Source organism: Trachinotus anak, unplaced genomic scaffold, assembly GCF_046630095.1.
Source record: "Trachinotus anak isolate AG129_WGS33_773 ecotype Australia unplaced genomic scaffold, CSIRO_AGI_Tana_v1 ptg000007l, whole genome shotgun sequence".
In the NCBI taxonomy this organism is placed as follows: domain Eukaryota; kingdom Metazoa; phylum Chordata; class Actinopteri; order Carangiformes; family Carangidae; genus Trachinotus; species Trachinotus anak.
This window is the reverse complement of record NW_027273858.1, coordinates 25,694,185-25,721,633: the sequence shown is the minus strand read 5'-3', so window position 1 is coordinate 25,721,633 and position 27,449 is coordinate 25,694,185. Positions and strand designations below refer to the sequence as shown.

The 27,449-nt window shown below is 42.8% G+C and overlaps 2 protein-coding genes and 1 long non-coding RNA gene across 7 annotated transcripts in view; 1 reads left to right on the top strand and 2 right to left on the bottom strand.

Moving 5' to 3' along the window:
- Window positions 1-553: 553 nt before the first annotated feature.
- Window positions 554-6,393, bottom strand: cdt1 (chromatin licensing and DNA replication factor 1). Its single transcript, XM_071481607.1, has 10 exons — window positions 5,630-6,393; window positions 4,454-4,591; window positions 3,626-3,894; window positions 3,336-3,530; window positions 2,761-2,906; window positions 2,473-2,573; window positions 2,143-2,331; window positions 1,722-1,898; window positions 1,414-1,615; window positions 554-1,176 (listed from the first exon to the last, which is right to left on the bottom strand). Exons 1-10 carry the CDS (start codon window positions 6,071-6,073, stop codon window positions 1,013-1,015), a joined length of 2,025 nt encoding a protein of 674 aa, XP_071337708.1. The 5' UTR covers window positions 6,074-6,393; the 3' UTR covers window positions 554-1,012.
- Window positions 6,394-8,365: 1,972 nt separating this feature from the next.
- Window positions 8,366-27,449, top strand: part of piezo1 (piezo type mechanosensitive ion channel component 1 (Er blood group)) — an 85,318-nt gene continuing 66,234 nt past the window's right edge. For all 5 annotated transcript variants that reach the window (XR_011691493.1, XM_071481603.1, XM_071481605.1 and 2 more), the window contains exons 1-2: window positions 8,366-8,797; window positions 24,284-24,379. Coding sequence is in view for 4 of the 5 variants with exons in the window: in XM_071481603.1 (XP_071337704.1) it covers window positions 8,734-8,797; window positions 24,284-24,379 (160 nt within the window). In the remaining variant the exon portion in view is untranslated. The remainder of the gene's footprint in view (window positions 8,798-24,283; window positions 24,380-27,449) is intronic.
- Window positions 21,233-26,552, bottom strand: LOC139623391 (uncharacterized). Its single transcript, XR_011691498.1, has 3 exons — window positions 26,346-26,552; window positions 21,885-22,021; window positions 21,233-21,755 (listed from the first exon to the last, which is right to left on the bottom strand). It is a non-coding gene; the product is annotated as an uncharacterized lncRNA (long non-coding RNA).

Below are 27,449 nucleotides of genomic sequence, written 5' to 3'. Positions count from 1 at the left end.
TCATGGCTTTAGAAGCTTCTGAACTAGAACTGAACTGTTTGGACGAAATGAAAATCCTATGGAGAAAATGGACAAACAGCACCCCAGCTGTGAAGTGTTGCGGTGGCAGCATCATGTCGTGGGGGTGTTTTGCTGCAGGAAAGACTGATGCACTTCACAAAACAGATGTATTGAACCAGTCATACTGATGTGTCAAAACATCTGCCAGGAAGTTAGAGAAAAAGAAAAGGGTCTTCCCAGTGGACGATGACCTCCAGCATTCTCCCAGAATCAAACGGTGAATGAGGGAGGCAGTTGTTAGAAACTGACTGACCGGTTCATCTGATGATTGTTTCATTGTAACTGATCTGCAGGGATAAATGAGTTTTTAATCCATCTTATCAGAAGTCCTGATTTACCTTCACACCTTCCTTTTCTCTGTTGGTACGTGGTGTGGCCTTGACAGAGACAGTTTACCATGACTCGCAGATAATCAGTACCAGTATTGAATTCATTTCACGGACTGTTCTATTTAATAAAATGCAAATACAGGAAAACATTGGAGGCAGCAAGACTCTGACAAAGTTTTGTATTTCTTAAACATTATCCAACAGTTACAAAAATGTAAATGTAAACACTCATCAGTTCTACATTGTAGAAAACAGATCCAATATTACACATCTGGGGAGGGAAAAAAAAAAAAGATCAGTCATTATAACAGATGTGGTTAAAATGGCCTGTTTATAACACAGGACTCAGTCTGGTTCAGTGTGGCCCCAGAATACTGGGACATACTGGTGCTGTGAGGCTGTGCCTGGATCAGTCTGTGACCGTCTTCTCACAGAGAGCTAAAGCACAGGACACATCCCAGAGCTGAAAAGCTGTCAGCTGAAAATGTCACAAAGACACATCAACCTGCTGCCAATAAACCAGTCAGATTCACTAGAACAGCAGTAGTCTCACGCTCGTGCTGCTTATACAGCACCGACCTGAGGACAGAGAGCAGCCAATCGTCGTCTGTCACTGCAGTCTCTCAAAGTCTCTCCTCCTCTCTCAGTCTCCTGCTCAGTGTGTCCAGAACGATGCTAAGCTCCATGTTCTTGTTCATCTTCAGGTAGAAGTCCTTCCTGATTGGATGGATAGTCAGCCAATCAGCAGCCACTTCTGCCAGCAGACGGATGTGTTTCTCCATTTCACCTGTTCATATGAGAGGAGGAACGGGCCAATCAGATAACACCTCTTTTCTGAATGATATTAGTGGAAGACAGAATAATTTTCCTGCTACAAAACAAGAATGAAAGCTAGAAAACAGTGCACTTTGCCTTTTCTGTTTGCTTAATAAATGATACAGAACACACTAGTTTGGAATTTGTTTCTCAGCTTCTCCTACAAGACACAAGATTCCCATCCAGCTCTGCTGCTGTTTGAACCGACCTGTGCTGAGAGCAGACCTGTAGCTGGCCACCATCCTGTTACAGGCCACCTCCATTATCAAAGCCGATTTCTTCTCTGCAACAAAAACGCTGCGGAGAATCCTTGCCAGCTCCCCAAGCCGTGACATCATCAGCAGGCGCTCCTCCTGAACAGGCTTTCGAGTCATAGCCACCTGGAGCTTCTGAGCCTCCTTTGCCCGAATCTGCATCACCCACAAAAAAAAAAAAAAAAAAAAAAACGTCTGAGAAATCACAACATACATTTCATATATGTAAAAAAGCGTATTTAAATCCCCCCCCCCCCCTTACCCTGTCCAGCAGAGACTGAGACACTCCCTTCAGGGCAGTGGGAACCTGGGCTGCAGGAGCAGCTGCTGGGGCTGATGTCTGGGGGTCTGTTGGGTTCTGTGGAGGAGATTCTGGCACTTTACTCTCTGCAGCTTTATCTTCTCCCTTCAGAGCCAGAGCAACCAGAGCTTTCTCCATCTGCACACGGGACAAGAGAACAAATCCATCCAACAGTGGATTAAGACATCCTGTTTATTAAATACATAGTGGTCTCACAAACACGGATTACAGTCAGAAACCTGCAGGTTTTAACCTGGTCAATATATTTATTAAACAGCATTTCTCACCAATTAGACATGATTCATCTTAAATACAGTAACAAAAATACAGACAACAACTTCAGAAAGTTGGCCTAGCGACCACTTTAAAGATGACACAGTACCTTGGGTGTAATGAGTGAGCGGGCCTTGTCCAGCACTTCCTGGGCTGTTGCCAGTTTCCCTGTGTGAGGAGGCTGAGGCAGCAAGCAGGTCTGGACACCCGGCACAGTGTCCACATTAAAGCGAGGGTGCCAGCGGGTCAGTTTGTCGTCTGGAACAGACACTGGAGGAACCAACGAAGAGAGGAAGACCTGCAGACAGAGAGGTTCGAACCTTTCAGCCACACGCCAAAACATTCATTCAAAACAGACTTGGGCGTGTGCCGCGTTTGAAATTGCTGAAGTCTGGCTGTGAATCTCACGATGTGAAAGCAAATGAAAGCAGTGGCTGACCTTGTGGTGCTGTTTGACAATGGAGACCAGGTTCAGGTGGAAGATGTGTCGTCTCTCTAGGAGACGAGAGGCCGACAAGACGGGACGGGCTTCATTCTGGTCTGAGGACACATGTAAAATAAATGAACACAACGGCGGTGGACACATCAAGAGCACAATGAAAAGGGACCTACAATTACAAAGTTTACTCTTTTTTTTCCAATGAAAGGAGAACTGATCCAAGCTGCTAAAAGGCTGAAATAATGTTTCCAGCAGAAGAAACTGTATCTGTGTGAAGTGTGTTCTAACCAGAGAGAATGACGGGCTCCACAGTGAGCTGGTAGCTGCCCTTTTTAATGCTGCTGTTGAAGGTTGGGATGTTCTTCTCCTGTCTGAATGTGTAGGCCTCAGGAAACACCGTCTTTATCTGACCCATGTGGCTCTCCTCAAAACGCCTGCAAGGGGGGAGGAAGCAAAGAGGTAAACATTGGCTTCTGTCAAATCCAGGAGCCCAAAGCCACATATGTCTACAGCACTGTTTACTGCCCAGAGATGAGGAACAGCGTCTGTGTGGCAGGTCACGTCGGCAATCACAACCTGATTCAATGATTTCTGTGAGAATGGACATTATTCTGTAGCATGGTGCTGTATTCATACCTGCACACTTAGTAAATGCTTTTACTGACTTCTACACTCCATCAGGTATAATGATGTAACTATTATAATATATAGCACTTCCTGCAGCAGCAATATAACATAAGATTATATTATTCCTATCAAAATTTCATTTGGCTGTTTTTTATTTTCTTCCTGTGAACATGATTCCTTGTGACTCACAGACTTAAACCCAAATGAAACCCTCTTCTCCCAATCCGTCCACCTACTTGTGCATCATGTCCTGAACTCCCTGTTTGACCTTGGCAAAGGTGGCCGTCTCACAGCGGTTGTACAGCATGGCAACCACAGTGTCCATACTCCTGAACATCTCAGCCAGCACCTTGTACTGGTAAGGTAGGGAGAGGCCTGGGGGGGCTGCCTGGGCGAGGGTGTGGTACCGCTGGTACGCTGGCTGCTCAGTGCTGAGGGACAAGAGGGAAAAGAACACTTTGGCTTCTGGTGTGGACTCAGTAAGCAGGACCTTGTGTTGTTGGTGTGTATGCGTGTGCATGCTCACCTGTCCTGGGTTTGTGTCTCACTTTGCTTGCTCTCCTCTGTCTCTCTCTCCTCATTTCTCCTCTGAGCTTTAGCTGCAAGCTCTTTGGCTCGCACTACAGTGAGCTTGAGGACTTTAGCATCAGAGGTGGGGGGCGTGGCAGTGCTGGGGACAGGAGAGCAGATAAAGGGGGCTGTAGAAACTGAGGTGCTGCTGTTTTTTTCCTCTGCGTGCTTCCTGATCCTCTGAAGGCGAGACTTGAGGGCTGTGATGTCGTCTTTACACGGAGCCTGGCAGAGAGGGTGACATGCTGGTGAATTCAGGACTTTGTGGCAATGTTCTATAGTTTCTCGCTGTCAACTTATTCCATGTATATAAAAGCTGATATCCCTCATTTCTCTGCGCCATTGAGCTCCACTTTGTCCAAAAAATTCTTAAAAATGTCAGTGGATCTGTTCACATTAAAGGTTTGTAGTTTTTCATGGGATTTGTTAATATGAGAAATATAGACCACACGCCACACATCATTTGTATTTCAGACACTAGGGCAGCATAACACCCAGACTGCTACCTCACAGTTATCACATACATATGCTAGAATTTTGCAGCACTGTATGGGGCAACATTGCTCGCTCTCTTGAGAACTACACACTCTGCATCATGATCAAATACACATGTACACAAAAGCATTAATACTGATGCAATATTTTTCACCAATGCCTCTTTAGGCCTTTGACTTAAATCACATAGTGTTACCACAAAATGTTTGGAAGAACAACACAGTGCTTGGCTCTGTCGCATGGTGGCCCACATTCTGACTGCACAACAGTGAGGTCCATACACAGTTACCTTGCTGGCCTGTCCTCCAGTGTTCTTACTGATGACCTCTACACGGCTCTCAGCTTTCTGTCCGGACACAGGAGCTGCTGAAGCTGTTGGAGCTGAGTGCTGCTGGGTCACTTCATCAGGAAGGGGCTGCGCTGCAGCCTGGACATATGCAGCAGAACAGAAAGGGATTTTACTTTAACTTCAATTGTCACAATTGTGTCACACGTTTGTTCATTGTGACTGTGAAGAGTGGCAGGAAAAAGTCGGTGAACGCTTTGGAATCAGCATTTATGTATAAATTTGTCTTATAATATGATTGGATCTTCATCTAAATCAGTTATGAATAAACACAGTCTGTTTCAACTCATAACACCAATCTGTGTGATGTTCATCACATCACTCAAACGTCCACAGTGTAGGTCAGAGAAAAGTGAAGTCAAAGGCTAATGACATGAACAAAAGCTAACTGATGTCAAGAGTTCACACACCTGGAGGTGTGGGTTAGAGACAAACCGACTTTAAAAAAAAACAAAACAAAAAAAAAACAAAAACACTTCAACATTTTGAGTTTGTTGTTCACAAGACATCTGCTGGTGTAAATCAAGCCTCACAAAAAGATATCAGAAGACTGAGGATGGAGAACTATTGGTTTGCATGAAGCTAAGAAGTGTTAAAATATCACCTCAAAGAGCTTAGATCTTCATCAGCCAGACAAACTGTCTACGCTGACTCCCAAAGCACAACACAGACTGATCAGTGAGGGGAAAAGAAGCTAAAGGTTAACATCATCTCTACTCATCAGTCTGCCACACAAATCATGACAAACTGAAGCTTGCAGAAGAGCAGCTGGACTCTCCACAACATGCTCTGAGATGCTTTGTGGACTGATGAAACTGGGCTTGAATGGTTTGAGGACATGCAGCTCTCTGTCTGGTGTAAACAGGGCTCTGCAGACCAGTATGAAAACAGCAATGTTTCATTACCATTCACATGTTTCCAGTCCCCGTGTGTTTAGGCTTAAAGTTTCTCAGGCAACCAAAGCAGTGAATAAACTGTGTATTCTGGCTGCCATCTTTGTTTGAATCAAAATAAGACGCGGTTTTTAATATGTACCTAGGTGAGGCACAACCACAACACACATTTCTCTCAGACACGGGTGAGTGTGTCTTACACTGGATCCCACCAGGACAACTTTACCTGCGGTGTGTCCTGAGGGAGAACCAGTTTCTTCCTGGCCGTCCTCCTCGGTGCTTTCTCCGGGGCTTTAGCGTCTCTCGGGGCCTCCGCTTGCCGTCTCTTCTTGGCTGTGCTGTGGTCGGCGGTGGCTGAGAACACGGCCGACCCCAGGTCAAACTCTGCGTCCGCCGAGCTCCGCTTTGGTGTCCGGGGGCTGGAGGGGGCAACTTTCGCGGTGTCGGTGACTGAAGACTCTGCAACGTTTAGCCCCGCTGCCTCGTCGATAACTCGGACAAACTCTTCGTGGACAGGGGATGAACAAAGGACGGCGTCCTTGTTTTTACCGGATCTTGACCGTGTGCTGGTCCCATCGGAGCCGCGGCTGCGCTGCTTGGCTGGTTTCACCGGACCGGGGAGGCCTTTCTTCCTCTGGGAAAAGAAGTCTGTAACTCGAGCCTGGGACATGTTGCTGGTGCCTGGTGTGGCCAGAGGAGCTGCGAAGAAAAACTGCACCGCTGAGCTACAACCCGCGGCCGCTGAAGATATAAATACCGTCCATCTGCAGCGACCCCCGGAAATATTCACGCTTCACAGGAAGAAGAAAGAGCCTTCCCGCGAAAACAGCAAAGCCACGCCCCATCCGGGCCATGTGCTGGGACAATGAAAGAAGGATGGGCCATGTTGATGAAAAGAGCAGTTATTAAAGTCACACCTCGTTTTCGGTTTAAACTTGATTGAAACGACACTTGTCCGTGTTACAGAAAACATCAGTGAATATCTGTCAGGTTATTGGTTTGATTATTTCTGGGATTGATTGATTCTTTGATCATCACTTCGAACGTTTCTATGGCGACGTGGACCCATCCCTCTCTCATTATCCCAGTGTAAGAATACACATGTAGCTACATGGATAGTAATAGAATATACTCTACACACTACAATACTGAACAGTAAAGTGTAGGGTTGTCCACAGACAGAACTAAGACATGTTAATTCATTCATAATTTGCAGTGTATTACATATGATAACGGGACATACAGACAGCAGGCTGCTTGAAAGGTTATCAACAGATGAATGTGAGATATAACAGATGTGATCGAAAATTTACAAAAAACAAATAAAAGTCCAGTTGAGCAGGTTGTCTGGTTATGAGGAGTCTGAGGAGTCACTGTACAGTGATTTTCCAGCTGGCTCCCATCAGGCTTTGGACTGACTTCATTAGGTCCAACACAGGGTCGCACCAGCTTAATACCCTCTGTAAACACAGTCAGTCCTCATGTGATTTGATGGCATAAATCCCTGCAATCGAAGCTGTTGGATTTTGAACAATCTTGAGAGTTGACTCATTCTAGCACCATGTTACAGTCTAAAGTCGAGATGAAAACATGAATGAATTGCCGTAGACTGGGCCTCCAATACAAACGAAATACATCAGTGTTTTAATATATTTACACTGAAAACTGAGCACAAATGTATTTATTTTGTTGAAGTTTAATTCTATCCTGGTGTAATAACCCTAGGCTGAAACTGAATCCATCAAAGAAAAAAAAAAGAAGGGCATGATTAATCATTTTTGATCATCATCAGCCTCACAGTTCATGATCAATGACACAGAGGGAGAGCTGCTGCAGGGATCCTCAGTGACAACAAGCTGTCAGTATGCAACTGTCTTTTTTGTGTTAATGTCTTGAGTTTTTCCAATGCTGTGTCCTTAGCTGGTTCTTGGTTACATGTCCCTGATATGTTGTCAGCAAACCAAATGTTCCATCCATGCAAAACAAAACACTGAGTATTTTCACATATTAGATCCTACTAAATAAATGATAAAAACAGCAGATTATGAGTCTGGGCTGGATCTTACACTTCCCAGTCAACATTCAGTGGTTTAATTTTAGCCAGATAACCTGACTGAGTACTCAGTGTTAATAATCTCTTAAACTATATGCTCTACCTTTTAACATGAGTTCAGGGGCCCTCAGGTTTCCTCTTGCTTTGTAAACTTTGGGGACAGGCACCTTAAATACAGCGTGTAAGGGAAACAAATACACTGATCATTAATATAAAAGGCTAATGGGGTATTTAAGATATAAACACTGCTTTCACTAAAGAAGTGAATGGCAGTGGTTCCTAAATTGGCAAGCAGGACCCCTTAGGGAGTCCCAAGGAAAGATCTGAGGGGTCAATAAAGCATTAAAAGGATGAGAAGGAAATAGATGCATCACATATATCATGTATATGTTTACAGACTCTTCGCTCATTCTGTCTTATTTTGCAAGGTACTGTATACTGTAATTCCCCTGGTCTCTAAAAAGCCTTCAAATAAAACACCAGGCAGAGAGGAACCCTTAGACTTGGGCTGCGTTTCACACCGACACACTCTCAGGCTCCAGGAGTCACAGGGTTGATCGGTACACCAGGGGGCGCCGCAGCCGCACACAGCTCCCTGGATCCCGGCGGCCGGTGGGGCTGATCCGGTATGCGGTGTCTTCGAGGAGAACCCGTTTCTAACATTAGTGGGATTGACGTGATAATGTCACAAATACCAGTCTATAAACCAGCAAAACGCGTCGACAGCCCAAACACACCAGTCACAACACAGCTGACTGTTTTCTGATGCGTTTCCACGCTGAGCTTAAACTTCGCACCAAAACTTAGTAATGAAACAAAGTTGTAAAGCAGCCGCAGGGCCGCATTGGCCATCTGCAGCGGGGAGGTGACCAGCAGAGAGAGCAGCTCCTCCATGAGCGCCCTGCAGGCCGTGAATCACATTTTCCACCTACAACACTGTGAGACTGGGCCCCACCGCAGGGACACATGCTGCTAAACTTTTCTTCCTCACCGGGACCAGTCCACGAGCTGCCGAGCAGTCAGCTCAGAGCCTCACTCAAGAAGATCAACACAGTCGACTGATCGGGGGCTTCTGTGTGAACCTGAAGACGGCTTTTCTCTCTTCTGATGGGAGATCAGGAGCGCGCATCGGAATAACGGCCTATTAATCCCTCTGTTCATCAATCCACCCCGATGGAGCCGCTTAGATGAGCGACGCAGAGTTTCTGCTCTAATCGATGGTAGTTATTGATAACTGGCGGGTGATCGCCGTGTGGTGAGAGTGGATCAGCAGTGACATGGATCTTCAGGTGGTCGTGTGGCTCTTCTACTGCTTCCTGCTGCCCACGGCGCTGTTCACAGGTAACTAACTTCTGCTTTCATATGTGAAAACAACTGTAACGGGCAACATGTGTCACAGCAGCGTTTCACGTTGGCCCCGTGTGCGCTGACGTGAGCCCTGAAACTCGACACGCACTGGGTGGCGAGTAGTGAAGCAGCTGGAGGGGAGAGTGTGAAACCGGAGCAGTGTCTGGTTTCTGAAATGACAGAAGCCGAGACAACGCCAGTGCAGACCATCTGCATGATTTTTAAATTAATTAATTAATTTTTACAACACCACAGGTTAAGTCTCAGTTTTGAGCTCAGATCTCAGCCCTGTTTGGAGAAGGTGTTGGTGTCTCCTCCTGCGGTGTAACGTTGTTGAGGAATGCGACAGTGGAGAGAGAAGCTGTGGAAAGAAACCAGATGAACGGGATCACTGATTTGGGGTCAGCATGTTAGCCCCATGAAGTGTGACTTCAACTGACTGATATTTAAGTTACTGTAGGTGTGGGGAGGATGACTTTCTGCCGGGCTTACAGAGAATGTGAAAGGTGGATTTGTGAAAATTAGTGCACTGTAGGACACTGATGACTCATGACCTTTGACCCCCCATCCTGTCAGAATTTCCCGGAATGCTTTAGTCTTCTTCTGTGGTGTTCTCAGCTAGATAACTTAAAATGATTTCAGGTTGAAAATCAGAATCTTAGTCAAGGCAACAACAGTATCACTTCACTCAGTGCTTTTTGTTTTGCCCCCTTTGATGTATGACTTTAGCATTTCTAGTTGAATGAGTTTATTATCTTGTAATGACTGTATTCAGGACCCAGACTTAAAGGTGCAGTCACATTGAAACAAATTCTGTCTTTATAAGTTGTGGAAATATTTCTGTGGAAGATGATTATTGCCTTGTAGTGTTACTTTTTCCTCCAGTATTTTAAAGACCAACAAAAATGAAGTGGGTTTCTTCACACAATTCTTGCATGACGCAGCATTTGCCCTGGTTGTGAGTATTGACACACAGTGATTAGGGAGAAGTAGTGTTGAGAAATTCATTTCACTCTCAGTGAAAATGACGTGTTGTATATTATTCCCAGTATGGAAGCTGTTTCATTTGCATTTTGTCAGTTTTTAATGTACTGACTGGAATAACTGCTGTGTATATTGTATGAAACACCTTCAGGGATCCTGTTGGAAATAAAAGTAAATCAGCACCATTACCTAATATGTAGCATTAAATATATTTCACTATAAACAAGGTCAACTTTCATCCAGATGTTAGATGCCATGTTTGAAGTGAACACATGGTTCTGCTGCAAAAGCTTCTTGTATCTGGTGTGTAACCTTGAAAACACTGCAGGATCCTGTAGAACTGACACATTCATTTTCCAGTGATTTGACTAGTCAGTAGCCAGACTGTTTAAAATCTTTTATCCAATCCTCTGAGCTTCTCTGCAGTAGGATCGTGGTGCAGCAATGCAGTATAGATTCCACTGTTATACAGGTAATCCTGTGTAAAGCACAATGACAACTGCCTCACCTACTAATCTAATCTCCAGGCCCAAATCTCGTAAATCAGAAAAGATAGAATTACACACACACACATGCACACACACACACACACACACACACACACACACACACACACACACACACACACACACACACACACACACACACAGCATAGTTTCCATAAAAAACACAGGCAATTGAAGCTGTTTTGGTTTTGGATTTATCTCTATCCTCAACACCAGCCAGTCTTTGTGTAAGCAGCATTTTGGTATTGTTTTGAAAGGCATATTTTTTGTGTGGTGTGGGTGAGAGAGAGAGAGAGAGAGAGAGAGAGTCTCCTGACAGGATGTTACCAGCCAGAACTTGCAGTGTTGCTGTCAAGATTTGACATGAGTTTCTTCTGAGGACAAAGGAAGTGAAAGGCGCCAAGATATTGCCGATGTTGCCATGATATTGCCCCACATCCCCATACACACACACACACACACACACACACACACACACATGCATGCATGCACACGTGCACAAACACATGCACGCAGGCACACACGCATGCACACATGCAGACATACACGTGTACAGGCACACATGTAACCAGCTGCAAGCTGGTGAAGTAGTCCTATAAGGAAATACGTAGAAAGTAAAAGAAAGTTGTCCCATAATGCACTGCTGCGGTGTGACTTGTCTTGCTTTTTATTTAATGTAAAATGTATAATGTAAAGACTTTTTGAAACTAAAGTTTGTGATGACCATACAGTTCATATAACACTTGAATGAAGTCAGTTGAGACAAACTGTTTTTGTTGCTCCATCATCCAACCATCATCTATCTTTTCATTATTCATCAATTCATCTACTTTCTGCACATTTACCCTGTTGTGTTTTGGGGCTTGAGTGTATCCCAGCGTGATTTTGCATATGTGTCACTCCATAAACCACTGAATGCATCAGTAGTTCTGTTGCCTTACTTGCTTTGCATGTGACCAGATAACTGAACCAGCTGAAAGTGTACTAGACTTCTGAAGGTACCACAACAGGGCGACAGCTTGAACTCCACCTTCTTCAAAGTGGTGATGTCAAATATGAACAATGAGTGGATAGCTACAAAAGACAACTCATCCAAATGTTTGCCGTATGGGAGGTGGCACAGTGAGCACAGAGAGCCCGCAGGTATAGATCTGGTTTCAGAAGTGACAGGGACACAATGAAGTCAGACGATTAGCCAAAAAGACACTGTTCTTTCAAGTGTCTAACAAAGACTTCAAATCCTATTCAGTTTCATAGGTAGAGGTCTGATACACAATCATTGCTGTTTTCACTGAGGGGAGGTTGCAGTAGTTTTTCAGATGGGTCATTAAATGGTTATGAAACTCTGTGCAGTACACACACACACGCACACACTTGTACTTCTGTCTTTGAGAGGACATTTATTGACATAATGCATTCCCTTGCCCCTTAGTCTAGACTTAACCTTAACCTGATTCTGACCCTAAAACCGAGTGTAAAGCTTCAAACAGGTCTTTGAAGTTGTCTTATTCAAACTGGTGTGTGGTCTGTAGTTTGTGTGTCTGTGTGGTCTGTAGTTTGTGTGTCTGTGTGTGGTCTGTAGTTTGTGTGTCTGTGTGGTCTGTAGTTTGTGTGTCTGTGTGTGGTCTGTAGTTTGTGTGTCTGTGTGTGGTCTGTAGTTTGTGTATCAGGAGAGAGGAAGTTGGCTCCGGATTCCTCATATCAAATGAAAAACGATCCTGTCTGAGAGTGTTGTGATTTGTTCTCTTGTGTATGAGTGTTGTGATTTGTTGTGTATGAGTGTTCCTAAGCCAGTGAGTCAGAGCCACCCCAGACCAGAGCAGCTTAACAAGACTTCATTGCTCAGTGAGAAATACTTGGAGTGTGTGTGAGCGAGCTGTGGGCCTGTGGGAGTGAGAGAGGATGAGACAAAGGGCAGGTCAGGGATCTGATCGTCAGTAGCAGAGTTTGGGTTTTGTTTTTCTATCTCGACACCATCAGGTGAATTAGCAGCAGCACTTCTGACTGTACGTCCTAATAATGTTTAACCCTACAAACTTTTTTTTTTGACTCTGGAGATCTAAGTCAGATTTTCCTAAGTGCTACTTTCTTTTCCCACCTTTCAGTTTGGTAAAGAGATGCTGTTGCATGTTTGAGCCAGCATGCTGAGAGCGTGGCATGTTCAGAGAGTTCAGAGCCAGGACGGCATCTGCTCCAAGGCTCTGACTGGTCCATCTGTAATGGAGCATGAACTCATGGAATATCTGACCAAACAAGTGACTTTCTGGGAAATGTAGATGTCATTTAAACATGAACCAGGACAAAAGTTTTTTTTTAATTATCCTCCAGCAGGAGATAAGTGAACAGTTATCATGGGTGAGCAGGTTTCTCTCAGTAGTTGTGTCATAGATTGTAAGATCAAATCTAGACGTCTGTAGTGAACACAAACATCCTTTAGTGAAGAATGTCACTTATTGTACTGCACTCCACTTCCAGGGCCAGTCTGTCAGCTGACAGCTCCCACAGAATATAACCGTAGTCCTATTTCAGTTCCCAGACAGATGCCAACTCTGAGGAGATGTGCTCATGTGAAAAGCTGGGCAGTATTATTATCTTACTGCTGTACTTTTGTTCTGAAGCAAGTTTCAACATGTTTTATCTGAGTATTGCTGATTCTGCCTCCTACATTTACTGTGCTGTTACAGAGCTGTAAAAACATGAAATGAATCAGGTGTTATACAGTTGGTGTAAAAGTCCCAACTCAAGGCTCAGTACTTGCTTGTTCTTGATCGTTCGACCTTATCACGTGGGCCTCATCAGCAGATTGAATTTGCTCACAGCTCCGTTTGCTCAGCGGTGATGGTGCTGTGTGGGTGGTGACTACAGACAGGGAGTGGTTTCAGAGTCAAAGCACAGGACAAAAAAAGTGATTGCATTAATCATTAAGAAGCTGAATATCGGATCTGATAATTGGCCAGGGGGCGGCATGGTGGTGTAGTGGTTAGTGCTGTTGCCTCACAGGGGTTTGAGTCCTGGGCCCGGGGCCCTTTCTGTGTGGAGGTTGCATGTTCGCTCCGTGTCTGCATGGGTTCCCTCCGGGTTCTCCGGCTTCCTCCCACAGTCCAAATGCATGCACGTTAGGTTGACTGGTGACTCTAAATTGCCTGTAGGTGTGTGAGTGAGTGTGTGCGTGGTTGTTTCTCTCTACATGTCAGCCCTGCAATAGACTGGTGACCTGTCCAGGGTGTACACCGCCCTGTCAGCAGGGATTGGCTCCAGCCCCCCCTGTGACCCGGTTTCAGATAAGGGGTATAGAAGATGGATGGATGAATAATTGGCCAGGCCGATGGTGTGTGTGCTGGGGATGTGTATCTATCATGTCGATTAAACAACTGTTCTTTGATTGTTACCAGAGTTCATTAGTCAGCTACATCATGGCCTCCGTCATGTTTCTAGCAAACATTGTGTCACACCAGTTACTGTACAAAGTTCCCATTCACAGCATGAGATACAGTAGTGGCGGTGCTGGATTATATAAATGGCTTCACCAAACATTTATTATTTATATGATTTATTTCTCCGACTACAATATGATTTTCGCCATTTGATGAGTCGTTGTCATGATTGTGTTTATTAATCCTTATCCCTCTGTTCTACACTTCAACCAGTCTTTTAGCAGGTGGGCGGAGCCTACAATGTAAATCACATTAATATTTACCAAGTGTGAACATCTGTACAATATGATACAGTACAGTGTCCCTGCAAATAATTCTGTAGTTTCTGGTGTTAGCTGACCAATCAGAGGTTCTGGTGCCCTTCCTTCATCAGGCCAAATTTCAGTTTAGACAGGCTGGTGTCCGTGATCATCTGTATTACCACGTGCCATCCTTCAGTGCATAAACATGTGTCATTTTCATCTGCTTGTGCAGGTGCTGTCAGATTTCTGTCTGATCACTGCCAGTGAGCTGCAGCCCCTGTCATCATCATGTGCATGTGTGGCGTGTCTGTTTTCACCGACACTAAAGCCGCGAGGCCACGGTGGGAACTCTGCAGCCAGCGCAGTGTTAACATGTACACACCGGGGACCAATGATTTTAACATCAGCTGCTCATAAATTACCCTCAGCTCCATCACAACACATTGTTTATTTAGAAACTGTGTGTGTGTGTGTGTGAAAGAAAGACAAAGAGAGAAAGAGACAGAGAGAAGGGGAGAATGAGTGAAAATTATTAATGTCTCTTTTGCCATTTTCTTTCCATAAAAACAGGAAAGCTGGTTCACATGTACTTCATTACACACACACACGCACGCACACACACACACACACACACAGAAAGAGAGAGAAAGAGAGAATGTTCCATTCCAGAAAAGGGAGTTGGACAGCACCTTCATCACATGTAGCTTCACTGCTCTCAGTTGTGATGAGCTCCGCAGCAGACCTGTTGGTTTTTCCAGTGGATGTGAGAAGTGTAGAATAAAACAAACAGGCAGAGCTGTCTGCATTATAAGGGAATGTAAAATTGCTGCGTTCAGTAGAGTTTAGGATATGATTGTTGTTGTTTTGCCAGCCGTGGCTCAGTGCACATGTTGACATGCCTGGGCCCTGCCCTGGAGATGTTCATCATCAAGGAAAGGACAAGAGGAATGTGAAATCTCCATTTTTCCAGCCAGTTCCCTAGGTATCATGGTTTCATCTCTTTAAGACTAATCTTCTCAGCAGGAGTCAGCGAATCAAGCTAGAGAGGTTTTAAGAGCTGTGTTTAAGGGCACACTGGGCAGGCTTCTGCAGCCTGAGGCTTGTAAAGCTCAACACCACACAAAACACACGGCATCACTGGACATCCTCAACCTCAGGCAGAAAATGAGGAGGAGTAAAAGGGTGGAGCAAAATTGACCTCAACTGTACTCTCATATGTACATTATTATTATCATTGTGAAATAATTATTGGTCACTGCTGCTGCGTGTAAAAATGCAGCACTCGCAGTCTGTGGAGTGGGTGTCTTCATCCTGGTGGTACAGTCATGAGAAACAGCAACGACACAGATGGACAGACAGACAGGAGGTGTGAGCTCACCTCACCAAGAACCGAGAGAGAATGGTTCTGCTCTCTGATTACAGACTGGGAGAACAGAGGAGGAACTCCCACACCACACACACACACACACACACACACACACACAATATTTCCAGTCCCCATAAAGCCTAAATATACAGTAGAAGTTGGTCATGACAGTGAGGTACAGCAGGACCGTGGAATGTGTGTGGAATGAAAGTTTTTAGTTTTCAGCAGCAGCTGAATAAACGGTTCTGTCACAAAATAACTACATGTAACCAGACTGTACCACTGTAGAGAACAAAGTCAAACACAGTGAACCTGAACGCAGCATGACTTTGATCTAAGTGTGGTTGGTAGAGCAGGTTTACCGTGGTTCACCATGGTGGAAGCTTGGCTGGACTGCACTCGCTGATTTTCTGTACTAATGTTGTCGGATGTCAAAGCTTCACTTGTAGTCTCCCAAAAACTACAAGATCAATGGCAGCTTGGTTGAACTTTATTCACAAAAAGTTGTTGACAGAGTGGCATTATACTGTAGGTATCAAAGGTTGTGCAGCAGTTTAAGATGAACGTGTTATGACCTGTTAACATCAGTTTAAGATAATGTTATTTCAGATCAGACCACGGCAGCTGTTTTCCTTCTGCCAAAAAAACATCAGTAGAAGAAGAATGGTGATTTACGGCATGTGCACTGAAATCAGAGCACCTCTTTGAATGAGGCCAGGGGTGGAGCCTGTACTGGCCTGTAATCTGCTGCATAATTTGTCTCATGCAGGCTAAATTAAATTCCAATTACATCTTTAAACTAATCTGCTTTGAGTTGTCCTGCTTTGTGACTCATTCTTTAAGTGGTAAAACATACTCACTAGTATATACACTATACTATATACACTAGTATGTAGTAATGTGGCAGTAGGGGTGGGGGGTGTGGGGGGGTGGGGGGGTGAACAAGGTTCTAATGAATGTGAACTAGTTCATTTTAATCTGTGTGAGCTGAACTCTGAGGCAGCTCTTGTGAGATTTGAACGTGCACAACACTTATTATATTATTATTACCTGAGCAAGCAGGTACAGTGACCCTGCATGGATCTGTGTCTAACTCAAAGTGTGGAGCTGACATCTGCTCCAGTCTCAGGCTCTGATCAGGCCCCATGTCACAAGCTGACAGAACACTTGTGAACTAAAAACAGCTCCAAGCATCAGCTCTGAAACCCAGGAATGGATCTGATGAAGAGACAAGTGAAACAATCATGCAGATATGATTTCACTGAACAAAAACCTTCTGAAATTTTGTATTTATCATTCCATCAACAAAATATTTGATGTCATTTAAGATGAGCCACAAAGAAGATGTGATGTAACAAAACTAATTGACTGTAACACTGAGAAATTTACTCAAAGATTGACTGAATGAGTTAAAAAAAAAAATCATAATCGAATGCAATTTAAATGGTTTTCAGGTGTCATTCCCTTTGTGAGTGACTATCGATCCCGTGACGTCATACCATTGAAGACCCTTATGTATTAGTGATACTTTTCCCCTGATGGCAGAGGGATACCTGCGAGTTAGTAAATTAGTTGTTAATCTCATCACAATCTGTTTTAGCGTCTTAGCATCCCTGTGCTGCAGGATGTGTTTCTTTGTTTAATTTTATGATCCACATACACAATAAAAGAACAGTGGAGCATGAAAGAACAATAAAAAAGCAGATACGGTTTGAGACATAATCACAGACCCAACACTACACAGTGCAGAGCTGTGTCCTGTAGTGACTCTAACGTGCAAAGATTCAATATGAGGAAACAGTGTTTGTATGAACATGTGTTGTGCAGCATCAGCAACTGTTCTGCAGTGAGTAGAGAAGATTCATGCAAGAATTTTGAAGGGATTTTATGTTTTTTATGCTTGTTGTTTGTTTGTTGCTTACATTTAAATAACCCAAAACTTATAAATAAAGCTTAAAAATAAATCCTATAAAAAAAAGTGCAGTAGAGTAGAAGTTTAATATCCCTAAGGTGCACTTGGTTTAAGGACTAAAGAAACAACAGTTATACACAGATTAGTACCAACTTCACTCTTGTCATAATCCATTAACCAGTGGACCATCTTCCTGTAATCCTCTGACTTGATACAAGGAGCAAAGGTCATTTCAGTTTACACCATTAAAGATGTAATAAGCTCTGAAACTGTCCTGGTTAGTGTTCAAGTCATACAAGTTGATGAGGTCAGAGACTTTGAACAAACAATAGAGAAGAATGGCGCTCAGTAGAGTGCTTATGTCCTTCTCATCTGGAAATCCAGAGTATTTGTGTATTAAAATTGTTGGAAAAATGCACGACAACAGCTCACGAGACTGAATCAAGCACTCCCTGATTTTCTGACTTTTTTTAAGGAGCATTTGTAGAAAAGGTGAATGTGCTGAGAAAAAGAGAGGCAAAGATCTGAACACTGAAATGAGGTGTTGCCATATCTTCTACTACAATGTGTCAATGAAGAGACAAACCAAACGTAATGGCTGTTACATCAGCCAGTGAACAAAAAGAAATACCTAAATATTAGACATGCAGAGGAAACATGGGCAGAGTGCTGCAGAGAGATAGGCGCTGTTGAACAGTGTTATCATGTGTGTCCATAGCCATCATTCTGGGTGTGTTTGATGATTAACTGGGCAGGAGGGTGGAGCTCCTTAAGACCTAGTTTGTTCTGTATATGGGGACTGAAGTTGTAGTTTAGGACAATAATGTGCTGCTCTGAGAACCATCATTTTATTTAGGCAGTCCATCTGCAGGGTCATTGTTGGATTGGTAGAAGTGTGCATCAGTGTGTGATGTGAACAGAGCTTTGGATTAAATAAATCGACCTCTTTGAAGGTGAGACTCTAAAGCACAGTGCCATGATCAACCTGCGGGGTCACAAGATGATTAAAGAAATAAGAAAAAATGAAAGACATAAGGAAAGTTGTATTTCACTTTCATTACATCTACAGGTCATGTCCACACTGAAGCCAGAGTGTGTGACGAGGTTGGGAACCAGTGCTGGCTCCCTGTGCACTGCAGCTTTAATCTGGCTGGACTTGCTATCAGCAGATAGTTGGTATAAATGACTTGAATCAACATGATCAGCATAAACATGATCAGGACATCTCTGCTTTTTATTGTTGGTTAAAAAATGTATTTTCTGTTTTAAAGATAATTTTGATGATGATGCACTGGTCCGTTCCAGGGACTCGCAAAAACCTCTATCTGGATTCATGGCTCTAACTTGGCAGTGGATAAGTGTCCCTCTCACTGTGGGGTAGAAATCTTCAGGTACCAGTGACAGCAACAGAAACTTTCTGCGATCAGCTAGTCACCCTGCTGGACCAACTGCAGCAACTCCATACTGTAAATACATGTGTTAAAAAGACGCCAGTTTTACAACTTGAACTTGAACTAACACTATCCCTCAGATTCTGCTCTTTATTTTTTTGTTGTTGAGAACAGACTTCTAACAGTCCCCAAAAAGCTTCTCTTGTGTTATAACACATAGTTGTTTCTTGAATGCACACGGAGCTAAGGGATGACATCATTGCACAGCGATTCATTCCCTGCCTGCTGGAGAACAATGAGCTGTGTGAGCTTCTTGACTGTGACTGGCTGTGACGTAGCTCACAGGCTACAGCGGATACACAAAAAGCATAATTGGCCAAGGTGACCTGACATTTTACCAGCATGTCATGTGACCAACCACATGAGTCACATGCTGAATGGAGGAAATGCTTTCTTCCTCTCAAGGCAAATGCTGTTCACTGTAACAGCTGGATTGGTTTACAGGGGTTTTCCTGAATTATCCAGTGATGACCAGTCTGTATCCACACAACACATAACACCAAACCCTCTAATTTAAGCATCACCTGGCTCCAAATCAAAATCAAACAAATCAGTGTTTCTCTCTTCTCTCTGGTGGCACCTCCCCATGCAGTTAGACTTGATTACTATTGCTCAATGCAATGCAGAGAGACAAAAACAAGAGAACAATGTCCTTAAAGTTCGTGTTACAGACTTTGCATCAGTGAGTACATGAGGGTCTACCACGGTCCATTTGATGTAGATTTAGTCATCAGAGGCTGCAGATGAGGCTCCGTGTGGATGTCCATGTACCATCCAATTTGATGTGTCTACTACAGTCCAGCTGTCCAGCTGTCCACAGCTGAGTATAACTGAGGTCTCTCATTGTTATCTCATTGAAAACTGCTCTGATCTTGTATTGGGGTAAGAATGAATACAGTTTGGTTTAAAGTGGCACTGATTTAACATATCAAGATCAAGTTACTTGTCAGCTGTCCTCTAAAAAATGAGCTCATATGTCGTCTGTGCAGCAGGTTATAATACAATAGTTACATTTTGTTGTTAGGTAACATCTAGTGGCTAATTATGACAGGAGCAAAGAGAAAAGTGTGGTGACGTAGTATGTTTGACAAAGTTAACCACATTGTTATTACTGTAACCAAGACAACAAAAGGTTGCCTAATGTAGAGGAAGTGCTTATTTTAACCAAAATCACGATCGTTTCCTAAACTTAACCAAGCCATGACTGTTATTACAGTAACCATGACAATCTTTTCTGTTCTGTCAGATTTTCATTCACCAGTGGGATTTCATCAAGTCACCAAGAGACATTTGTAACAGAAAACCCAACTTACAAACTGTGTGTATATTACTGGCAATAAATTGCTGTAATGTTTAGAAATTTTAAAGTTAAAGTGAAGGCTGTAACTGATCTCTGGTAAATGTTAGTGGTTATTTCGTATTCATGCTCATAGTCTGTGCAGATAGCAGGCCTGGGAGTTTGTTTTTCTCCCATGGTTACTCATATTGTTTTATTGACATCCACTCAGTCTAAACAGCTGTATACAACCCAGATTTCCAAGAGAACTGGCCGATTGCGCAAGTTAGAAATGTTGAGAGCGGTTGGAAAGGAAGGCGCTCAGCTGTGAATAGATTTGTCAGGAACTTGTGGTGTTGAAGTTAAGATTTGGTTTGATTTGATTTGATTTGACCTGGCTCTCAGTAGCAGTATAGATATGGGCCAGTGGTTGAATCTGAGTGATTTGTTGCATTTGCATTAAAACTTGTGACCTTACGGAACAGGAAACACATGATGAGCGAAACAAAGAGAGCAGGATGTGTCAGTGACATTGGTCCTAAACCAGGAACAGGAACTGTGAATTTGAGTCAAGCTGCAGTAACTGTGGTATACTGGTGTTTTAGATGTGGCTTTTCAGGGCTGGGTGTGTTTGGTCAGTGTTATCATACAGATTACACATGAACAACCTTTGGCTTTAATAAATGACTTCATCAAAAGACTTACAGGTGGAAATTCAACAATACACCTTTTTTTGTATTGTGTCTTTATGTTTCTGTTTGCTTCATTACAAGACTGCCAGGTAGGAAACATGATGTTTACAGCCGGCCCATGGTTTGGTCTGATTCCTGCAGACAGGCAGGAAGACAGTAGGTTTCATGCTTTGGCAACTGGAGGAAATAACAAAGTGTTTAGGTGTTTGATTCTTTTGTCTGCGCCTCAGTTATTGTGTGAGTCATATAATTACTCTAGCGGATTCAGAGACAGAGAACAAGCTTGTAACTGATGGTGACCTTTCTTTTCATTTAATAGCATAAGTGAACAAATGTAAAATTGACGGTCTACAGTCCTGCTGTGGCAAGAGCTTTTACTCTTTGAGGAGATTTTCCTGTTAGATTTTTTTTGTGTACATATAAAAATATCTGCCTAATGGTGACACTAGATGAACGGATCACCTTAAAATCAGGTGACATCCTCTGGGATCAGTGTTAGCTGACGTTCATACTTTATGTGTCAGATGGTCAGGGAAGTCGCTCAAATCTGTGTGAATCATCCTCTGGGGAAACTGATTCAAAACTGATAACTAGTTACCTCAACTCTGCTACCGTTGTTTTTTTTTGATTTCCTGACCTCCTGCTGTTATTTTAACATTCATACACGTGTTTGGGATTCTGCCTGTATGTGTGTGAGTGTGTACTTTCACATGTGAAGTCTCATAGTTGTGTGTCCAGTGTTGTATTTGAACCTGTAAGCTGTGCACTTTAAGGAAACTGAAGTTGAGTAGAGAATTAAGGTAGTGTAGTAAACCTCTCACCTTCATGCTCAAACTGAACACGCTGAGATACATCTAGACCTTAACTCTAGGTGAGCCAGTAATTATCACTGCATGTGTTTAACGGGAGGAAATAAGCCTTCACATTTTCTTTATTTCCAGGTCTTAATGTTGGCAGATCCTCTTAATTCCTTCAAGCCAGTAGCACCTCATAAAACCCCTCTTGCACTGTATGTGCAGGAGAAAGACAGCTGTGGAGCTTTTCTCTTCTGGGAAGACAACTCTGCATCAGCCAGTCCAACCTTGTCTCCTAGAAATTAAGTTTCAATATAAGTGAACTGCAACACCAAACAAGCTCTGTAAGAAATGTCAATGTGACTAGATCAGGTTCAATGTTAATGGTAAGAGGAATTGTTGTTGTCTGTTGTCATGGTCCCACCTTCTGAAATCTGAGGATTTGCTGCTTTTCCCCATTTGATAGCATTCAATGATGATGATGAAAGTGAGTGTTATTTGCTGTAATCCAGACGATGACGCTTACAATCAAGCTGATTTGCTGAGAAATGTGTGGCAAGTCTGCAAAAGAAGACACACCACCAGAACAATGGGGTCATAGTAATGAGCAACATGGGTTTGAATTTTCAACTCATAATAAAATCATCACAAATATGTGAAATAATTTGAAAGCTCAGTCCAATACTTTGAATGGTTTGACAGAATAGTGGATAGTAACGCAGTTTCTAAATTTCAATAGTGCAAGATCAGTATATTATTCTTGTTATAGGAAAATTTGGCATATTGAGAAAAATGGATAAACAAAATGTAAAGTTATACTGTCTACATGTCACTGACATTCTGGGTGGAAATTTTATCTTTTAATTTAACTTATACAGGATATTTTTACAGGAAGCGTTCCAGGCACAGTTTTCTTCTTTTTCAATCAATATGGCTCTCCATACAGGCTACACTTTATTGGAGCTTAAAAGTGGAAAGATGAATGAAAAACATCAATAACATGTATGAGTTTGCTATGTTTAAATGTGAGTGATTAATTAGTTAAAGCTAAAAACAGATCAGATCATATCTCAGAACAGCTTTGTGTCTCATAAAGGTTCTGATGCCTGTTTGCATTCATCATGTAATTTACTGCCCTCTTGTGGTGGCAGCGGCAAAGCAGGGCACTGACTGCTCAACTGACTCATCTCGACTCAGCTTCTACCATTCTGAGATCAGGAATGATTTTGCATCATGCCCATGCGCAGCCGTGCGCGGAAACTTAACAGGTGTTATGTGTCGAGAGACAGCATGAGCAAGGAAACGAGCAAATTACACTGATTTATCATCCCAGTGCAAGATCTGCAGTAAGTTTGAGAAGTTTGAGACAGAATATTGTTACAGGAGGAGAGCAGCTCTTCCAGGAATAGATTAGTACATAGGTTGTATATGTAGTGGGGAAGAGAGAGAGAGAGAGAAAGAGAGAGAGGGCAGTGATGTTGGCGACCGGAGCTAGCAGTGTAGCCGTGAACGTACAGTGCGATGTATGTGCAAACGAGGCTCTTTGTCAATAAATAAATGCTATGACTCCTCGAGACCGACATTCCCTTGTCTCCGCTGTGCTTCAACTACAGTCCAGAGGATGAGCCAGGAAAGGTTAACAACACTGAGGCGGGAAAATACAGGATTCTACACTGGAGTGTCATTGTCAGTTAATGGTAAATATGTTGAGGATTACCATAGAACCATAGAAGTGCTTTTTAGATATTTTCCTCTATACTACACATTTGATGTGTTTAGTGTCAGTTCAGAAGAATAATCCTGAAACCAGGAAGGAGAACAAGATGTCCAGGCAGAGAGCAGCAAAATGCAGGAGACTGTCAGCACAGGAAAGACAGGAGACAAGACAGGTCCCCAGTTTATGGGAGACTTGCTACAGCTACTGTCATGAAAAGGTTTGTTTTAGTCTGGTCCATATTTTTGTGGTCAGTGTAGTACACAGCCAGTACACAGTTGGCTGCTTGGTACTTCACGCCACTGGTGAGTTCACTGAATGAAATGATAAATACTGGGCAGTGGACCTGCTCTGGAGCACAGTGGACCGTACAAAATTCACACCCTCCGGCCCCTCTACCACGCCTTTCCTTCCACAGGGGGGGGCATGGCAAGTCACCAAGACAGCAAATAGGTGCAGTTCAGGAAATAACCTCAGTGGGCCACAGGAAAACACCAGTTCATTGGTGCACTGCTGTACTTTGCGCCATGTGTCAGCACAAAAACAGAGTCTTCACTCTATTTTCTTTCTATTTGAAGCTTGGAACTACTGAGTCTGACCTATAATCAATATTTGGCCTGGAGGTTTTCTGTGAAGACAGTAACACAGCACTGAGGCTGCTGTTTTCATTGTGCTGCCTTTGCAGACACAGTGTTAGAAATTAGAAAGAATATAAATACTGTCATGTACTGGATTAGAGGAGACATTTTACTGAGATGTTCACATTACGAATTATCTTGAATTGAATTGATCTTGAATTATTCTTTACACAGTCTGAATAACTGGTACAGACTCATGCAACAAAACATCAGAATACTGTAGCTCAACACTCAAGTAAATGTTTTCTGATTTGCCATTTTTATAGTTAAGGTCTGGTTTGGTTAACCAAAATGTTTAACATTTGGTTAAAGATTCTGGTTAGACTCAGATGTGTTGTATGGTGAGTTCATGAATGTTTTACACTTCTCTGGTAGTATCAGGGATTATGACCCATAATGTAAACATTCTGGAAACTGAATGTATCTCTGAGCGACTGCCGTTGTTTGATTCGATTGTTTGTGTCTTTGCAGCTTGTCTTTTTCGCTACAACATCCTGTCACTGGTTTATTTCCTCTACCTGCTGCTCCTGCCATGGTTCCTGTCTCCCAACAAACACACAATCAGAGGTAAGACCATCTGCCTTTGCATATCAGATCTCTTATGGCATTTCACACCTATTTGTTTTTCCTCAGACTGCAAGTTTGTCAAATTATTCCAATTACTGTGACTCCAGAAAGAAGTTTTTTCTGTCTCTGTCCTTTAATCAACCTTACAGATATAATGTGATGTGAGCTGCTGCTGGACAGTGAGTACTGTCTGTTGGAGTTGTGCCTCCCTTTAACACAGATGAAAGGAGAGCTGGGTACTCTGTGAAAGAAAATGCAGATGGTTGGAGTTTATCTCCCAGCAGGAGTTTTCATATGCTTTCTCTTTAAGGTTTCTGTCTAGCATGTTTTTCTTTGTCAGTTTTTTTTCAGGAAATGCTGAACAAAGGTACAGTTAAAGAGGGGAATGAGCAGTTTGTACCAATTACTCTGTTTCCACAGGAAACCTATCCCACCATAATAACACGTCACTTTATTTTATTGCATCATAAAACGTTCTCATTATTACACAAAATCAACATGTGTCATTAAAAAACACTTTTAACATTTTAACATGACAAGTTGGTCTGTTGTTATAACAACAAAATGACAGTGATGACACTGTGGTGTACGCTGGCTCGAAAAATGACTCAAGACACACCTTCAGTATCATGACTGTATCTTTACTTGCTTGTCTGTGAGACTGGACAGGTCACCAGTCTGTCACAGGACTATCACACCATTCACACCTAAAGCAATGCCTGTAGTTCACTATGTTTTTGTTTTTGTCCAGATTAAAATCAGTATGCAGGAAATGGAAAACCCATGCAGTGATTTGCAGCACTGAATACTTTCTGTAAAGTTTGAGATGACAGGAGACGTCTGTTCTCTCCAGTAGCAACAGTGGTCCGACCAGTGGTCAGGGTTGGAGAGAGTTCTGGAAAATTGTACCTGTACTGAAAGCACTGTCACTGAAAAGACATCTTACTCAAGTAGAAGTAAAATTATTGTGAAGAGATGTGTTCAGATAAATGTACAAAGTGAGTCAGTTAAAATGTGAAAAGGGGGAGGGGGAGGGGTCAAACGTGTTGTATGGTGATAATGATGATGATATGATGAAACTATTAGACTAGAGAACATCTTTAGGCTGCCAGGTGTATATGCAGCTGTATATGCATTGGTATTTCAGTGCACATATTCTCTGTTCCAGGTAAGAACTGCACCAAAAGCAATTGGTTAACTCCAGTCATGCACGTTGCAGCCTGTGCACACAGCAGATAACTACAAATATACACTCAGATGGCAGGTTATTAGGTACAACTTGCTAAAACTAATGCAGTCTAATACAACAGCCCTTCAGTAACTCTTCCCTTATAATGTACAATGATAGTTGTTGATTCAACTATGTGATCAATTTCCTTACAGTAGTGGAAGCAAAACATGCCACAGACCAAGATCTACTATTTTTAAATACTGACATGAGTCTAAGTTTACACTGAACAAGCAGAGCATGTCTGGTAACAGGGTTTGTTGCTGTATGTTGGAGCTAAGTGGCTCAGCTCCAGTCGTCTGGTCCTTCTTGCTTCATCACGTGCTGCTTTGAGTAAATTTTGTCTCAGCCTCACAAATGGGAATATGCTTTCAGTCTGTGGCTCTTGACTCCACACACTTTTATTCTTGTGTCACACTGGTGTAATTCTTCACTTCAGTTGAAACGATCTCTAGTAACACACATTCTTGCATTAGTTTGTACGACCTAGCTGTTCATACTGCCCCCTCTGCTTTACTTGGTGTAATCTGAATCTGTTGTGTAATCATACATTTTCTCAACTTGTGCTCATTAAATTGATAGTTTACCCTAAAAATAAAATAAAAAAAAATAAATAAAAGAGAAGCTGTTGTTCTATAACATACGTTAAGATTTTTACAATATTTTCTGGCATGCTGATCAGGTTGGTTATACATGTTATACATAATATATATTATATATATACTATGCAGTACTTACTATCATGTATGATACATATCCAACACACATTATTCTTCATGAAAATTTAAACTGTGTGAATTGGAAGTTGTTTCCACTCATATCTTCCCTGATGTTGAAATGAAAATGACTCCCTCCCCACACAGGCTTATGATCCTTAGTCCCAGCTCCTGGTAAGACAGAAGTCACAAATGTGTTGCCTTCTCATAGAGAGACTTTTATTTTAGTGGGAGAAAAGTTAAAGTGAGAATAAGTGGGGCAGAGAGCATGGGTGGGGGGGGTGGTGGGGGTTCCCCCATTGGAAAACCCGCTGGCCTGCCAAAACACTGACATGTGCAAACACACACACGCTCTTAAGTACACACACACACACACACTGAGCTGTATAAGCCAAGCAGGGAAAAAATTCCAGGGCTCTGAGGATAATTAAGAGACAGTTTAAGTCGGTGCTGGAGATGACTCAACTCCTGGCATGTTTTCAAATATTCAGTTGTACATCATGTACAAGACTCCTGTACTCCTATAGTTGGTGGTGTTGTCTCTTCAACACTGTGGTCCAGAGGAACATACATATATATCTGCAGCTGCTGCTCAGACGTTAAGGCCTGCAGAGTAGAAGTGTAACAGTACAAACTCAGTGATGCCTCGATATTTCTTTTTGTGCCACCATCACATCAACATTTACTTTTACTAAAGCTCTGTTTCCACTGGTTAAAAAAACCTGCTAAGACCCACTAACATCAGACTTCTATCGCCAGTGGAAAAGACTACAATCATCGTAAACACGCAGGTCAAATGACTCTGCAGTAGACGTGGGTATTTATTGGTTCCAAGACTGAAAATAAGTGTAGATTTTTCAGTGTATGAAGTGATGTGGTCTGATGAAACCATTGTAGTTTCATCAGAAGAAGAAGCAGCAGTGGCAGCGTGGGCATTTAAAATGTCTCTTGGGATGATTGCCACAGCAAACCTATATCTTCTTACTTTAATCAGGACATGCTTTGTACGGAGCTGCTGCACCTTCTTAAAATTTTTTAACTTGAACTGCGTACTCCAGGTCATCAGAGATCAACTCCTAACTGCACTGCCAAGCCTGCTGTGATAAAGACAGCGTCAGCTGAGTTC